We start from the raw sequence: 18,450 nt of genomic DNA, 5'->3' as shown, positions 1-18,450 counted from the left end.
CCTTTGTTTTTGCAATTATGACTACTCTAACATGTCTTAAATATTTTTTTCCCAAGGAGGCTGTTTCTCAAATGAATTTTGATTAGGTCGTTTTTTAGTTCTACAGCTATGGACATGACAAGCATGTGGCAAGCTGATTTGTTCTCTCTTCTATCACATTCATCTCTGATATGCAGTATCACCATATTAATTTGGCTTGATGAAAAAAGCTGCTTCACTGTTAAATTTCAAATATATATATTTTTTGAAAAGCTCTGCTAAAGTCTGCTGTGGAAATTGTAGGGCCATTATTAGCTTTGGTCTTGGTTTTATGAATACAACATCTAGTCATTGAACTTTCGCTTTTTATTTTGCATTTTTTTTTTCCTTTGCATCTTTATTGAAGCTTTTTGGTTGATGATATGTTTTGATAGCAATCCCACACCTCCACCTTAAATAGCCAATTTGTAAATTTATCTCATAGTTTGCCATAACAGCATATTTCCTTTGTTTTCATGTTTCTCTTTATCTGATTTGAATACTTGACACAGAGCATTCATTTGGCTGCTTAAGTTTGGGTTTGATAAGCAGGATGCATGGGCAACCATCTATGAAACTCATCTGATTCCCAAAGATGTCTCATGTTTCAGGTTTGAAAGGATTTGGTGTCAGACAGTCACTTTTGTTTCTTGGATGTAATCTGTTGGTTATGAACAGGTTCATTGCGGGTAAAGTTGATTTATATTGATGTTTGTAGGATTTTTGTAAATCGACTACTGAAAATGTCCATAACCTTTTCACGTCCTCTTTTTCTTGCTGTTTCCACCCCCAAGACATTAACCAACTAATCTAGTTGGCATCCACTACGCCTGCCATCTTGCTCGTAGTGTTAAACAGTGGTGCATGTTATCAATCATTTCACATTAGTGTTTTTTGAAACAGTTGTCTGCTAGTATGACAGGCGAGAATAAGGATCTTTGCATTGTCAATACTTAGACATGCTTGACATGTCTGACATTTCCAGCAGCAGGAATCATCAACTCACACTGCTCATTGGTTTGGTTATTAAAATGCTTTCAACTTGTTTTCATAATATTTGTTTTTCCTTTTCCATCAACTCACACTGCTCATTGGTTCTTGTAGACCATAGTTCTTGTAGCCGTTATTTACATATTTCAATCAAATCCCCTAAGCTTTCCTCTGTTCCTTATTTTACTGTTTCATTCAAGCAAACCAAATACTCGGTCTATAGCAGTGGCATACTCATAGCATATTACAACCTACAAGGTCACAGATTACTGATCTGATTCAGCTGTGCTTTTGCATTGTTGAGAAATTAAAAACAGTGAACTTTCAGTTCTCTGGCGAACTTTGCTGATCTTAAAGATGTTAAGAGGAAGCTTTAGACTAGCTTGATTGGTTTTTTCAGGTGAATTTTGGGTTGACAGTTTGAAAGCTTGTGGAAATGTAACTAAGCATTTGAACATTTTATCCTGTGGATGTGCATTGGAAGTCAGAAGCAGAGGCCATATCTGATGTGTTTTCAAGGCGGACAGGTTAGGCAATTTGTTTGCTTTGCAAACTTCTCTGTATGTGTCTGTGCTTTGATATCTCTCCAATAGTATATGCTTGTATTAGTTTAGCTTGTTTGATCTGTTCTTCTATCCCCTCCAAAAAAAGCTTTATAAGATTAGTTGAATATCAGTATATCACTTTCATCTTTTCTATACTACCGAAAAGGGTTTATATTTTGATACAAGATTGCTCTCTTAAGTTTTTGCATGTTCATGTACCAAACAAATATTCCACCCCATTAATTTGCTAACATAAGGAAATGACACAGAGGTTAAGGCTAAAAACTTGTTAAAAATGCTGTGGTATGGGCATATAAACTTGAATATGGGGTAAATCCGTAAATGAGTATATTTTGTGACAATAGTTCTTTAGCAATCATCTTTACAAGTCTACCTTTATTTTAAGAAATTGTTTTGTTTCTACACTTTACCTGTAAGTTTTTATGTGCTGCAATTGAGTATTGGTTTCACTAGATCTGCTAGGAGAATCTCTTAGATCTTCTTTATGATGTGTGAGACATGTATAAGAGCCGGATTGTATTCCCGAAGAGCTAAGATGTTTCAAGATGATGAGTCACTTTCCCAACTCTTCACCTCGTGGTGGTTTTACATTTGCAAGGGAAGAAGATGAAACTAGGATAATGTTCGATTTTTAGACTCATTTGGGGTGACTGAATGCTTGCAGCCCTTGGAATACAGAATAAATGTGGAGTTGTGGCTGAATTAAGAAGCCTACTGGTAAAACGCAATATGTTTCTTTCATGCTGTAGTTGCTGCAGTGTATCTCCTAATAGTCCTTAAACTCCTTACTCCTTAATGAATCATCCATTTGGCTTTCTAGCCCTTGTAATTTTTTTGTTTTATGTTTTTGAAATATAAAGAAAAGATGCACGATTCTAACCCTTATAAATGGAATGGGAGAAGACTACTTTGTACGTGGTATTTATAGTATAATGTTTTGTTCTCTTTCGCTCCACATCAATTAAATGGTTATTTTTTCGTTTTGTTTTGGAGTAGAGAAACTTGCAAATTACAAGTAATGGTGTAGTCGTGTCGATAGGATTCGATCCAGGACTCCATGTAAACTATTTAAGTTGATCTCTACTCAACTAAATGATTATATGTGTTAATTTTTTTTTATAATTTATTTTTAACAAAGATTGATTCATAAATTAAAAAGTCATACGACATCTACTTAGAGATTTATATCAAACAAATACATGTCAATTGAATCAAATAAAAATATACTTTTTCTTTGTTATGGTTTGTACATTTCTAATATTTTGAAAATTAGGCATGAGCACAATGGATTTGCTTGTCGATATGTTCACTTTGGACGTATCGATAATTTTAGGAATTATAAGCAAGACACAAGGTACTACACGAGTCAACACATCACAAAACATTGTTAAGGTGTGTATGAACTTTATTTTCTAAAACTCGACATGACTTAATCTTGACCATTTCAAGCACGACTTGCAGCAGTGATAAAAGTCACGTGGGCTTGGCACATGAGCCATCGCGACATAGCCCATACATGACCATATCTAGTCATGCAGTGTAGAAATATGCTTAACGGTTCATATATACCTTAGGGTAAATACAAGTTAATCTCTGAGATACACATATTTTGTTTATCACATGACAATTTTGTAAATACATCAACAATTTTTTCAATAAAAGCGGGTCCTACAGTGATGATGACTAGATAAAGTTGTTGATTAATTTACCAAAATGCCATGTATCCCAGAAATTAACTGAGGCTTCATATATACCTTATCTATTCCAATAAGCCTTCTATTTCTTATAGAGGTTCTTGATAATAATATATCCTTGTATGCATGGGTTGACATTAAAATGCATTTTAATATATGACTAAATTTTTTTTGGAAAATTTGTTATTCATGTTGTTATTCACTGTATACTCCATATCAAGCTCGGTGGTAAGATTATTAGTTTTACGACTATTAGAGGTTGTAGGTTCGAATCTTGTTAATCGGTTCCACCGACCCAATTGGACTCCTGGAGGGTATTAAGGTCCATGGTAAACATCTTGGCAATTTTTATTTATGGGCGAAAAAAGGTCAAAAAATTACAGAATTAATAAAATTTGTTTCGGGTCCCGATGGCAAAAAGTCTTGAGACCCTAAGGGCCGCTCTCGGGGTCATATAATGCCGTTTGAAACCATATATGATCATTATATGTTGCCATAAACATCCGTGGTAGGCTTGAGTTTACAAAATCACTACAAATTGCGAACGGGTAAATTGAATGTTTAAGGGCATATTGGATGGTTCCACCGACCCAATTGGACTCCTAGAGGGTATTAGGGACCTTGATAAACATCTCGGCAATTTTTTTTTTAGGACGAAAAAAGATCAAAAAATTACAAAATTGAAGGCTATAATCCATGTTTTTTTAGGAAATTTGGAGGTTTCGAGCCCCGGTGGAAAAAAATCTTGAGACCCTAAGGGATACATTTCGGGGTCATATAATGCTGTTTGAAACCATATATGATCATTATATGTGGTCGTAAACGAATGTGGTAGGCTTGAGTTTACGAAATCACTGCAAGTTGCGAACGGGGTACATTGGCTGTTTAAGGGCATTTTGGATGGTTCCACCGACCCAATTGGACAACTTGAAGGTATTAGGGACCATGGTAGATATCTTGACAATTTTTATTTCAGGGCGAAAAAAGGTCAAAAAATTACAAAATTGAAGGCTATAATCCACGTTTTATGAGGAATTTTTGAGGCTTCGGGGCCCGATGGCGAAAAGTCTTGATACCGTAGGGGATACATCTTGGAGTCATACAATGCCGTTTGAAACCATATTTGATCATTATATGTTGTCATAAACGTCTGTGGTAGGCTTGAGTTTACGAAATCACTACACATTGCGAACGGGTAAATTGACTATTTAAGGGCATATTTGATGGTTTCTTTGACCCAATTGGACTCCTAGAGGGTATTAGGGACCATGGTAAATATCTCGGAAATTTTTATTTTTGGGCGAAAAAAGGTTAAAAAATAACAAAATTGAAGGCTATAATCCACGTATTTTGAGGAAATTTGGAGGTTTTGGGGCCCGTTGGCGAAAAGTCTTGTCACCCTAAGCGATACATCTCGGGGTCATTTAATGCCGTTTGAAACCTTATATGATCATAATATGTTATCATAAATGTCCGTGGTAGGCTTGAGTTTACGAAATCATTATAAGTTGCGAACAGGGTAAATTGACTGTTTAAGGGCATATTAGATGGTTCCACCGACCCATTGGACTCCTGGAGCGTATTAGCGACCATGGTAAATATCCTAGCAATTTTTATTTTTGGGCGAAAAAAGGTCAAAAAATTACAAAATTGAAGGCTATAATCCACGTTTTTTGAGGAAATTTTGAGGTTTCGGGGCCCGATGGCGAAAAGTCTTGATATCGTAGGGGATACATCTTGGAGTCATATAATGCCGTTTGAAACCATATCTGATCATTAAATTTTGTCATAAACGTCCGTTGTAGGCTTGAGTTTACGAAATCACTACACGTTGCGAACGAGTAAATTGACTGTTTAAGGGCATATTTGATGGTTTCTTTGACCCAATTGGACTCCTAGAGGGTATTAGGGACCATGGTAAACATCTCGGCAATTTTTATTTTTGGGCGAAAAAAAGTTAAAAAATTACAAATTGAAGACTATAATCCACGTTTTTTGAGGAAATTTGGAGCTTTCGGGGCCCGGTGGCGAAAAGTCTTGTGACCCTAAGCGATACATCTCGGGGTCATTTAATTCCGTTTGAAACCTTATATGATCAATATATGTTGTCATAAATGTCCGTGATAGGCTTGAGTTTACGAAATCACTACAAGTTGCGAATAGGGTAAATTGACTGTTTAAGGGCATATTAGATGGTTCCACCAACCCATTGGACTCCTGGAGGGTATTAGGGACTATGGTTAATTTCTCAGCAATTTTTATTTCTGGGCGAAAAAAGGTCAAAAATTACAAAATTGAAGGTTATAATCCACGTTTTTTGTGGAAATTTTGAGATTTCGGGGTCCGGTGGCAAAAAGTCTTGAAACCCTAAGGGATACATCTCGGGGTCATATAATGCCGTTTGAAACAATATCTGATCATTATATATTGTCATAAATGTCCGTGGTAGGATTGAGTTTACGAAATCACTACAAGTTGCGAACGGGGTAAATTGGTTGTTTAAGAGCATTTTGGATGGTTCCACTGACCCAATTGGACTCCTTGAGGGTAATAAGGACCATGGTACATATCTTCGCAATTTTTATTTCTGGAAGAAAAAAGGTCAAAAAATTACAAAATTGAAGGCTATAATCCACGTTTTTTGAGGAAAGTTTGAGGTTTCGGAGCCCGGTGGCGAAAAGTCTTGAGACCCTAAAGGTTACATTTCGGGGTTATAAAATGTCGTTTGAAACCATATATGATCATTATATGTTGTCAAAAACGTCCATAGTAGGCTTGAGTTTACGAAATCACTTCAAGTTGCGAACGGGGTGAATTGGCTGTTAAAGGGCAATTTGGATGGTTCCACCGACCCAATTGTACTCCTTGAGGGTATTAGTGACCATGGTAGATATCTAGGAAATTTTTATTTCAAGGCGATAAAAGGTCAAAAAATTACAAAATTGAAGGCTAAAATCCACTTGTTTTGAGGAAATTTTGAGGTTTCGGGGCTTGGTAGCGAAAACTCTTGATATCCATCTAATATTGTTTGAAACCATATCTGATCATTATATGTTGTCACAAAAGTCCGTGGTAGGCTTGAGTTTATGAAATCACTACAAGTTGCGAACGGGTAAATTGACTGTTTAAGGGCATATTAGTAGGGTTTTCCGACCCAATTGGACTCCTGGAGGGTATTAGGGACCATGGTAAACATCTCGGCAATTTTTATTTTTGGTGCGAAAAAAGGTTAAAAAATTACAAAATTGAAGGCTATAGTCCACGCTTTTTGAGAAAATTTTAAAGTTTCGGGGCCTAGTGGCGAAAAGTCTTGAGACCCTAAGGGATACATTTTAGGGTCATTTATTGTCGTTTGAAACAATATATGATCATTATATGTTGTCAAAAACATTCGTGGTAGGCTTGAGTTTACGAAATCACTACAAGTTGCGAACGGGGTACATTGGCTGTTTAAGGGCATTTTGGATGGTTTCACCGACCCAATTGGACTCCTTGAGGGTATTAGAGACCATGGTAGATATCTTGGAAATTTTTATTTCAGGGCGAAAAAAGGTCAAAAAATTACAAAATTGAAGGCTATAATCAACGTTTTTTGATGTAATTTTAAGGTTTCGAGGCCCGGTGGCAAAAAGTCTTGATAACGTAGGGGATACATCTTGGAGTCATATTAGGAATGGCAACGGATCGGATTCGGATGGGATGGAGCTTCACCCGCATCCACCCGCATCCACCATCCGCTCCACCCGATCCACCCGTCACCCGCATCCGATCCATCCGTCATCCGCGGGTGAAACGGGTGGATCGGATGATAAACGGATGATAATTATAATTTCTAATATATAAATTCATGAATTTTGTTATTGCATATTATTGATGTTAATACATCGAATTATCGATATTATGTATTACCCTTGTAAAAAAAACATCAAGTGTCGCCTTTTTTGTCCCAAGTAAAATAAGAACAAAGTTTCCCGGATTGTCACAAGTTAAATAAAACAAAGTTTCCGACAACTAATCAATACAAACTTGCAAATATGCATACAACATTGCAAATAGTTTCAAATTACACAACATTATAAAAAACATGAAGTTCATTTGTTATGTTCTTCCTTCAAAAGTCCATGAAATCTTCATCATCCTACATATAATAAAAAAAAAAAAAGTTAAGATTTTATGCGTAAAATTTACTAATTTAAATCTGCACGGCAGCAGCCCACAAAACCTCAAAAATTAGCATAAAACATACTAAAAACATCCCACATAAACACCCAAATCAGTAAAAAAAATCAGCAATGCAGCAACCCACAATACCTCCAAAATCAGCATAAAACACACTAAAAACAGCCCACATAAACACCTAAATCAGTAAAAAAAATCAGCAATGCAGCAACCCACAATACCTCCAAAATCAGCATAAAACACACTAAAAACAGCCCACATAAACACCCAAATCAGTAAAAAAATATCAGCAATGCAACAACCCACAATACCTCAAAAATCAGCCATCAAAACACACTAAAAACAACCATAATTACAATAGTAGAAGTATATTGGTTACCTCAAAGTTTTATTGCGAAGTACCCAAAACTCATCGATGTAATGAGATGTTACTGCCATGTAACCTTTCCTTTGATTTGAAGCTGTCCACATGTCGGTAGCGATGGCAATTCTTGACCCATTACCCTCTAATATTTTCTTTAAACTTAATTTTTCACTTGTAAACATCTTCATAATGTCAGCCCGCAAGGTATTACGTGATATTATCTTGAATCGGCTATTCAAACTACTCACAAACCTCCTAAAGACAGCAATATAATTTAGCACTAGTGTTATGAAGCATAAAGTAATTTTTTCTATAATATATTCACAAGAAAGCAGAACATATTTCAATCAATAAATATATATACTCAAAATTCAGATTTACATATAAAACACAAATCAGAAATTTCAACAAATCAGATGGGTTCACATCGTCACAACAATTCACAAATTCAGATCTACAAATCAAGTCAATTACTTCAACAACTAGAAATTATTAGATGATTACTTGATTAGGCTTTACACTAGTAGAATAAATTAGAACAAACTAAAAAGAAAAATACCTTGAAGGGCTTGAACGAGAATAAAATAGAGGGAGGTGCGTGAGGATGGTCGGCTGTCGCCGGTGAGAGAACCCGCCGGATTGTCGCGAGTGTTTGAGTGAGAAAGAATCAGTGCGAAATTGATTGTCTGAGTGAGAGAGAGGGAGGTGCGTGAGGATGGTCGGGCTGTCGCCGGTGAGAGAACTCGCTGGATTGTCGCAGAGCGGTGGTGAGGGACTGAGTGTGGCGAAAACCGCGAAACTGAGACTGAGTGAGAAAGAATCAGTGCGAGTGAGAGAGAGGGAGGTGCGTGAGGATGGTCGGGCTGTCCCCGAATCGCCGGTGAGAGAACCCGCCGGATTGTCGCAGAGCGGTGGGCCGGTGGTGAGGGACTGAGTGTGTCTGAGTGAGAAAGAATCAGTGTGAGAGTCTGAGAGAGAATGAGGGTGGCTGGGTGAGTGGGTGCCTGCCTGGCTGGGTGGTGTTCAAAATTAGGGATTAGGGTTTCTGAATTTAGGGGGGGTTTATATATTTATTTATTAAATTTTTATTTATATATATATATATATATATATATATATATATATATATATATATATATATATATATATATATATATATATATATATATATATATATATATATATAAAATTTCGTACAGTTTTTCAAAAAAAAAAAAAAAAAATTATAATTTCGTACAGAATTATTTTTTTTTAAATTTTTATTTATATATATATATATATATATATATATATATATATATATATATATATATATATATATATATATATATATATATAAAATTTCGGGTGGATGACGGATCGGGTAATAAACAGATGACGGATCGGGTGATGGATGATGCGGAGCCCCACCCAAATCCGACCCGATCCGTCACCCGCTTCATCCGTCATCCGCCCATCATCCATTTAATGCGGATTTTCGTCCATTAAATTAAATCGGGTGGATCGGGTTGGCGGATATCCGTTTACGATTGCCATCCCTAAGTCATAATGCTGTTTGAAACTATATCTGATCATTATATGTTGTCATAAACGTTCGTGGTAGGCTTGAGTTTACGAAATCACTACAAGTTGTGAACGGGTAAATTGACTGTTTAAGGGCATATTGGATGGTTTTTCCGACCCAATTGGACTCCTGGAGGGTGTTAGGGTCCATGGTAAACATCTCGGCAATTTTTATTTCTGGGCGAAAAAAGGTTAAAAAATTACAAAATTGAAGGCTATAATCCACGTTTTTTGAGGAAATTTGGAGCTTTCGGGGCCTGGTGGCGAAAAGTCTTGTGACCCTAAGCAATATATCTCAGGGTCATTTAATGCCGTTTGAAACCTTATATGATCATTATATGTTCTCATAAATGTCCGTGGTAGGCTTGAGTTTACGAAATCACTACAAGTTGCGAATAGGGTAAATTGACTGGTTAAGAGCATATTAGATGGTTCCACCGACCCATTGGACTCCTGGAGGGAATTAGGGGCCATGGTAAATTTCTCAGCAATTTTTATTTCTGGGCGAAAAAAGGTCAAAAAATTACAAAATTGAAGGCTATAATCCACGTTTTTTGATGTAATTTGGAGGTTTCGGGCCCGGTGGCGAAAAGTCTTGAGATCCTAAGGGATATATCTTGGGGTCATATAATGCTGTTTGAAACCATATCTGATCATTATATGTTGTCATAAACGTCCGTGGTAGGCTTGAGTTTACGAAATCACTACAAGTCGCGAACGGGTAAATTGACTGTTTAAGGGCATATTGGATGGTTTCTCCGACCCAATTGGACTCCTGGAGGGTATAAGGGACCATGTTAAACATCTCGGCAATTTTTATTTTTGGGCGAAAAAAGGTTAAAAAATTACAAAATTGAAGGCTATAATCCACGCTTTTTGAGAAAATTTTAAGGTTTCGGGGCCTAGAGGCGAAAAGTATTGAGACCCTAAAGGATACATTTCGGGGTTATTTAACGTCGTTTAAAACCATATATGATATAATATGTTGTCAAAAACGTCCATGGTAGGCTTGAGTTTACGAAATCACTGCAAGTTGCGAACGGGGTAAAATTGGCTGTTTAAGGGCATCTTGGATGGTTCTACCGCTCTTATTGGACTCCTTGAGGGTATTAAATATCTTGGCAATTTTTTTTTCAGGCTGAAAAAAGGTCAAAAAAATTATACTCTTGTATGCATGGGTTAACATTAAAATACATTTTAATTTATGACTTAATATTTTTTTGTAATAAATTTGTTATTCATGTTGTTATTCACTATACACTCCGTAGTAAGCTCGGTGGTAAGATTATTAGTTTTACAACTATTAGAGGTTGCAGGTTCGAATCTCGTTAATTGAGATTTGAGAGTGAATACAAGTGTCCTCTTTAGATTGGTCATCATTAGAAAATAAATAAATAAATAAAACAATATACTCCAATTGGTGGGCTGATATAGAGAAACAGATAAGTGAACTCAACAATTTTCTCCATCCTCTTCTTCAAGCTCAAGCTCGACAACAATGGCGTTATCATCTTCACCAAGCTTCTTTCTCCTCAATTCACACTCTTTTTCCAACAAACCATTCTCTCTCTCCTACACCACCTTCACTTCTACTAAGCTCACGCGCCGCCGCAACTTCCGCCGTTCACCGCCGCCGTTCAGAATTCTCGCTGCCACAACTCTTAATTCCGACAATGGCACCGTTGTTTCCGACTCTGAAAACCCTAGAGACGCTAATTATGGACGACAATTCTTCCCTCTTGCTGCTGTTGTTGGACAAGTATGGCTTCTCTCATTATCTCTCCTTTTCTGTCGATTTCTGTATTATTTTATTTATGCTAATTTGTTAAATTTTGGTTCTTGGTATAAATGTTTGAAAATTATGGGTGGAATGATCCTGGAATTGCTTAAAATTGTTCATATTAGATTGTAATTTCGAATTTTAGACTTATTGATCGTCTAGTTATGGAGGAGATTAGGTTCTCTGAGAGTTAAATATGATTGAATTTGATGTTGTACATCGAGTCGGGTTATATAGGTGGCAATCAAAAGGAGTTCTTTTTGAGTTGAACTCGATCGTCTAGCTGACTAGCTATGGGGGAGATTAGGTTCTTTGGGCATACTGAGGATGAGAATATCGAGTCGGGGCATGGGAGATTGATGCAGAATTACCACAATTTGCTTATTGAAATACACATTTAGCTGAAGATGATTGTAGATTGAATTAGGCTGTGGGCAGCTTAGTGTAGTTCATTTTTGCATTATGTCGTCGTGTTCTTGTGAGAGATTAGGAGGAAAGGCCTTGAATCTGGTGGAGGCAGAAGGTCATTTGCTATATCGAGGTGATTATGCTATCATCTTCAAGACTGCCAATAAAGCTAATCCGTCTATTATTGGGAGCCAATTATATATCCCGATGGATTGATTAGACTTTATGGGACATCTGGTTTATTGAGTTATTTCGTCTAGTTACTTTCTGGTTTTAAGAAATTCTCACCTTGGTTGCACTCTTATTGCAATGGAGGGAGCAACATTCTTGGAAGTATGTCATATGTTTGACTGCAAGTAATAAATTACCAGGAAATTGGTCTTAATTTTGTCTATATACCAAATCCTAGTACAATATCTTTCACTGATATTGAAAGAGCCTGATGAATCGATTGTTTCACAACCTTTTTGGGGTTTGAGGAACAGAAGACTTGCAGTTAAAACTAAAGAGTGGATGTCATTGTTTAAGAACTTCTAGTTGATGAGTAAATTGATGTGGTATTTGGATATTTATATGAATGAATGATTGGACATTTGATTTGAAATGTGAGCTAAAATATATCGTTGATGTACTACAGAGCTTACCACTGAAACTGCAAGCGTATCGTGAATAGTCTTGTGGAACATTATATGTATAACTTGTTCACCTGTAACCTCTTGATTTTCTCAATAAAGTTGTTCATCTAATTGCAGGATGCTATTAAAACTGCACTTTTGCTTGGAGCTATCGATCGTGAAATAGGAGGGATAGGCATATCAGGAAAGCGAGGGACAGCCAAAACAATTATGGCACGTGGTTTACATGCCATTCTCCCACCTATTGATGTAGTTGTGGGTTCCATTGCAAATGCTGATCCATCCAATCCAGAAGAGTAAGGTTACTCCATATATTTTGAGTGTTTTTTTTTTCATCTGAAAATGCTTTGTATGAAGTATATACCCTTAATTTTTCAATTTCTCTCCCATTAAACATGTTCTTCATGACATCTATGTAATGTTTTGCTGATGAAGCTTAATTTTACATGCTTTGTTCTTACTCTTTTCTGCTACTAAATTGAATTCTGTTAGTTTATTAACAAGCAAAACCAAGTAACGTATGGGTGTAGCACTGTAGCGCTGTCCTTCATTTATCAGTCATACCTTGTTTGGTGTGCATTTAGTTTGCTTGCTTAATCATTTAATATAGTGCATATGGTGAAGGTGGGAAGATGGATTGGCTGATCGTCTTGAATATGATTCATCTGGCAACATAAAGACCAAAATTGTAAAATCTCCATTTGTACAGGTACTGTACATAAAACATTTAACATCCTTATATATTTACCTTTGTGTTCCTTACCTTCATTTATTTACTGGCTCTACACTTTGCAGATTCCTCTTGGTGTTACAGAGGATAGACTTATTGGGTCTGTTGATGTTGAGGAATCTGTGAAAACAGGAGCTACTGTTTTCCAGCCTGGACTTTTGGCTGAAGCTCATAGAGGTGTCCTATATATTGATGAGATAAACCTTCTGGACGAAGGGATCAGTAACTTGCTCCTGAATGTTTTAACCGAGGGTGTCAATATTGTTGAAAGAGAAGGAATCAGTTTTCGTCACCCATGCAAGCCCTTGTTGATTGCCACTTATAACCCAGAAGAGGGTGCTGTACGTGAGCATTTGTTGGATCGTGTAGCTATTAATTTGAGGTATTGTATTCTGGGTTCTTTGAATATGCATTGTTGGGTTTTTATTAGTTGGTATTGCTTCAATCTGCTTACGAAGTACAAGATACAGGCTGTACATTAACAGCACATCATGTAGGCTTGTTCTTTCTTTGATTTTTTGCATCCTACATTGATGTCCTAATCCTTCTGCAGTGCAGATCTTCCAATGAGTTTTGATGATCGTGTTGCAGCTGTTGGAATTGCAACACAGTTTCAGGAACAAATCAATGAAGTATTTAAAATGGTTGAAGAGGAAACAGAATTAGCTAAAACACAGGTAATAAAGTAACAATCAAGTTGGGTTTTACCTACTATCTTGTAAGCACGCCCACTTATAGCTGCCACTTCTCATTTGCTGGTTTGTTGAGCTTTTTCTGATTTTCACTTCTCTGTAACCATGAAAAGAAGTTCCTTTTTCACAGAAGGGAATTTTTTTATGTACCTAGTGAGGAAGCCTTGTAATAATATGCATATGTATGAACTCATTCCAGACAGTGCTGTATCTTGTACTGGACTTGGTATAGTAACTCATTTGTGAGAGTAACAACAACTGAGAATAAGGTGTCCTGTAAAGTAGTCAATGATAAAATTTAGCATGCCAATCATGCTTTTTCTCTAGCAACCCTGGAAATTCCCATAGAGTAGCAGTAAAGTAAAGAAAGGTACACTTCTCTATCTAAAAGAATGGAAGAACAGTCAGCCAAACCCCATAGAAATGTCCAGATATATTCCTTCCAAAACTTGTACAAAAGGCCTGTAGACATGGGAGAACAAGAGACAAATAACCCAATTTATCACCATCATATCTAATTTATTCCAAAGATATGCCAGCCACCTCACAATGCCTCACTACCCAAACAGCATACTTCCTCTGTTACATTCCTCAGGCTATGCATCATCCCCTAATGCCCCCATCCCAAATGCAAGACTTCCTTTCTCAGGCACTGATAAATGCATATATCAGGCCATCAAAGCTGCATATCATAAATCGTGTTGAGACTCTCCAAACAGCTGTCTGTGAAATGCTTTGTCCTTGTTTGGGACCTGGCTTCCCAAATGTATGTTTAATTCTTTGTCTATTGGAATATGTCGCAGATCATTTTGGCACGTGAGTACTTGAAAGATGTTACTATTAGCAGGGAGCAACTAAAATACTTGGTCATGGAAGCAATGCGAGGTGGTTGCCAGGTTCTAAAAATTGGACTCTCATTTGATCATCTTGGCATAATTTCAAATTAGTATGAGCTTCTACAAGCGTAACAATTATTTGCAGGGCCACAGAGCTGAGTTGTATGCTATGCGTGTTGCTAAATGTCTGGCTGCTTTTGAAGGACGTGAAAAAGTTAGCGTGGATGATCTGAAGAAAGCTGTTAAGTATCGTTCAAGTAAAACCTTAATGCTTTCTGGATTTTCTTAGTGCTTTTGTGAAATTGTGAAGTCAAACTTTCCTTGAGATCATCACAGAATGTGATAACATTATGCTTATAAATCATATGTAGCTTGGGAGTTTCTTTAAGATTTGAACATTTTGTCAAGTGTAGTTGTGGACATCTACAGTGTCATTTGGAATTTTGGATTGATAAATGATATGATGACCTCTTGAAGCAAACTAGTTTTTAAAATCTATTATATTGTTTCATTTCAGGTTGAACTGGTAATTCTTCCTCGTTCAATCATTCAGGAAAGGCCTCCAGAAGATCAAAATCAGCAGCAGCCGCCACCACCACCACCTCCTCAACAGAATCAGGATTCATCTGAGGAGCAGAATGAGGAAGAAGACCAAGAGGTTCCTTTTTCCCCCTTTCTAAGTTCTAGTTCCTGCTTGTTTATTGACTTGTGGCTTGTTTCTGGATTGACATTTACTTGATGTGTTGCAGGATGAGAATGATGAGGAGAACGAACAACAGGATCAGTTACCCGAAGAATTTATCTTTGACGCAGAGGGAGGTTTGGTGGATGAGAAACTTCTTTTCTTTGCTCAACAAGCTCAGAGACGTAAAGGGAAGGCTGGGAGAGCAAAGAATGTCATATTTTCAGATGACCGAGGCCGCTACATTAAGCCAATGCTTCCAAAGGTTTCTAGTGCATCTTAAGCTTGTCTACTTACTTTTCTAAAGCTTTATTAATTTATTATATCCTAAATATCTTCAATAAACCAATGAATCCAAAGATTTTAACCTACTCACCCAGTAAAGACTGATTAAAAGAAGAAACAGGATTCCCGATTATTCTTTCATTGCATAAGACTGGATAGGTTATTTGCATCAGAAGACTTCGAACCAGAATCTGACACTTTTATTGCTTTGATTATCCTGTTCGCTGCCTCTGGTATACTGTAAGCCCCACCATTTCTATTTCCACTAAACAAGACTTATTCTGAACAGGGTCCTGTCAGGAGATTAGCCGTGGATGCAACCCTCAGAGCTGCTGCTCCGTATCAAAAACTGAGGAAGGAGAAGGATTTGCTCAAGGAAAGGAAAGTTTTTGTGGAAAAAACAGACATGAGAGCAAAAAGAATGGCTAGAAAAGCAGGAGCTTTGGTATTTACTGCCGGCTTTGATACCTCTCTAAATCTGTCATTTTTATTCTTTATACTTTTGATAGCATTACTTCCCCGAGCCCTCCAAAACACTACATCACATATTTTTCAGAGCTTAACCCTAATACCATAGAAAAATAATAATTTTATGATCTTGGGAAATAGAGAAAAGGCATTACTTTTACTACTGTATTTCATTGGCTTGATAATTGTTTGATGATAGGTTATATTTGTGGTCGATGCTAGTGGGAGCATGGCATTAAACCGTATGCAGAATGCAAAAGGTGCAGCACTCAAGTTGTTGGCTGAGAGCTATACAAGTAGAGATCAGGTGATTCTAACTTAACTAATAAAACCAGCATGATGTTATTCTGGATGAAAATTGCAAAGGTTTGCATATTTCCTACCAAACGTAGCACATGGATAACTTCCTCTGCTAATCCATGGCATGCTATGTTGTGGCTAGGCATGCCACTTCTATATGATTGATAGCAGTGTTGTGGGCTTATGTGTGCACTTCAACATATCCCATGCCGGTTGGCACAAGTCGGTCATCAATGGTTGAGAACTTGAGAATGAATCGTTAACACTACCCCCACACACCCACCCCTGCCTCCCTCCTCCTTTACCAGTATCCAGTTTTACCTTTCTATTTCTGATGAATCCAACATTTAGAATTTTTTTGAATGCAAGGTTTCAAATTTTACATCTTCGATAAACCATTCAGAAAATTGCTGACTACTTTTCCAGTGGGATGATGCTCAGGTTGCTCAACCTTGTCACATCATCATTGAACTTGATGTAGGGCGTAATTATGGTTTGAAATTTCGAACGTTGATATTGCCTTTTCTTCTTGTAAAAAATTTTCCTTTAAATTTTATGTAGTCAGTTCAGCAAAAAGGCCAAAAGCCTCCTAAGATTACATTGTACTGCCACTCTGCCAGATACTTGTGTAGTTGTGCAGTTGCTTTACAGTCTATGCAATATCTCTTCTATGTTCTATCAGACATGAGGACAGACTAAGAAACTTTCTATTTATATATTTCAACTTGCCAAACAAAGGCAATATATTTTCTTCTAGATCTTTTTTTCCTCAATTTTTAGGAGGTTCCCTATGTTTATGTTTTCACATGGTTACTTAGGTTTCTATCATTCCATTTCGCGGGGACTCTGCAGAAGTTCTCCTGCCTCCTTCCAGATCAATTTCAATGGCAAGAAAACGTCTTGAGAAACTTCCATGTGGTGGAGGTTCTCCTCTAGCTCATGGTCTTACAATGGTCAGTACTTTTGCACTACCTATGCTGTGCCTTAATGTGTCTCAACATTTGAATTCAATTTGCTGTACTCAAGCTACAATGCTGCAAATCCTTTCTGACTCCTCCTCTACATATGCTTAGGCTGTGAGGGTCGGGATGAATGCAGAAAAAAGTGGAGATGTTGGACGCATCATGATTGTTGCTATAACTGATGGTAGAGCAAACATATCACTGAAAAGATCTACAGACCCAGAAGCAGTAACTGCAGATACCCCTCGGCCTTCTTCAAAAGAGTTAAAGGTAATCTATTCTCTACACCTCCTGGAGGCTGGACCTTAGTAATGATGTTTCATGGTTGTGCTCCTTATTTTTTATCCCCTCGGCCTTTCTGTAATTTATTTTTTATGCCCTGAAAATTAATGATGTTTCATGGTTGTGCTCCTTATTAGGAAGAGATTCTTGAAGTGGCTGGTAAAATTTACAAATCAGGAATGTCACTGCTTGTCATTGACACAGAGAACAAATTTGTATCCACTGGCTTTGCCAAAGAGATAGCCAGAGTAGCTCAGGGTATGGTTTACAAGAACAGATTTCTTTTGAAATTTCTTGTGCATTCTCTAATATGATTCAAATTTCAAATCTTTATGCAGGAAAATACTATTATCTGCCTAATGCTTCTGATGCCGTAATCTCAGCAACAACCAAGGACGCCTTGTCAGACTTAAAAAACTCCTGATTACATACATAGGTCAAGCTGCCAATATCGAAAGCTAATGTATTTACTACATGATTCAAATATTTTGTAGATCTTGATAAAATCATGTTAATAGATCTTGACCCGATGTCGGAAGTAAGGTTGTATTGTAAAGGCATTCTTATTCCCAAGTGACACCCAATAATTTGAGCTCAAGGTCGATCATCATTCCAAAATATAGCAAACTGAAGTTCAAACAAAAATTGGGACCTATAATTGAACTAGAGAAATAACCAAAAATAATCCCGAGGACGCAACCTAAATTACACATCTCCTTGCAATCTAAATGCAAATTAATGGAAATTGCACATTCTGATTGCAGACTCGGATCCAGATCATCTGTGATTACTCTTACAGTGACATGATTTGGGCAATTCAAATTCCTCACTTGGACAATATTGCATCTATTGAGAGGTATTTCAGAACATGCCATTTTTGTGTCAAAAAAAAAAAAAAAAAAAAAAAAAAAGAACATGCCATTTGTCTTGTATCAGGTAAGGGGTTGAGTTATAGCCTCTGTTAGAAATTCATGGAAGGTAATATGGCTCCAAAATCATCTCAGGTTAAACTTAAA

The 18,450-nt window shown here is 37.0% G+C and overlaps 1 protein-coding gene across 1 annotated transcript; it reads left to right on the top strand.

Annotated features, from left to right (window-relative positions):
- Nucleotides 1–10,795: 10,795 nt before the first annotated feature.
- On the top strand, nt 10,796–18,044 carry LOC145603802 (magnesium-chelatase subunit ChlD, chloroplastic-like). The gene is made up of 15 exons (XM_081659787.1): nt 10,796–11,133; nt 12,315–12,493; nt 12,822–12,906; nt 12,993–13,309; nt 13,481–13,604; nt 14,423–14,515; nt 14,601–14,696; nt 14,973–15,113; nt 15,205–15,402; nt 15,712–15,867; nt 16,090–16,197; nt 17,009–17,143; nt 17,264–17,422; nt 17,572–17,692; nt 17,773–18,044. The coding sequence occupies exons 1-15, from the start codon at nt 10,873–10,875 to the stop codon at nt 17,856–17,858; spliced, it is 2,259 nt and encodes a 752-aa protein (XP_081515913.1). The 5' UTR covers nt 10,796–10,872; the 3' UTR covers nt 17,859–18,044.
- The last annotated feature ends 406 nt before the right edge of the window (nt 18,045–18,450 follow it).

This window comes from Chenopodium album, chromosome 22 (genome assembly GCF_948465745.1).
Source record: "Chenopodium album chromosome 22, dcCheAlbu1.1, whole genome shotgun sequence".
In the NCBI taxonomy this organism is placed as follows: domain Eukaryota; kingdom Viridiplantae; phylum Streptophyta; class Magnoliopsida; order Caryophyllales; family Amaranthaceae; genus Chenopodium; species Chenopodium album.
Note: the sequence above shows the minus strand (reverse complement) of the source record. Positions and strands in the feature narration are given on the sequence as shown.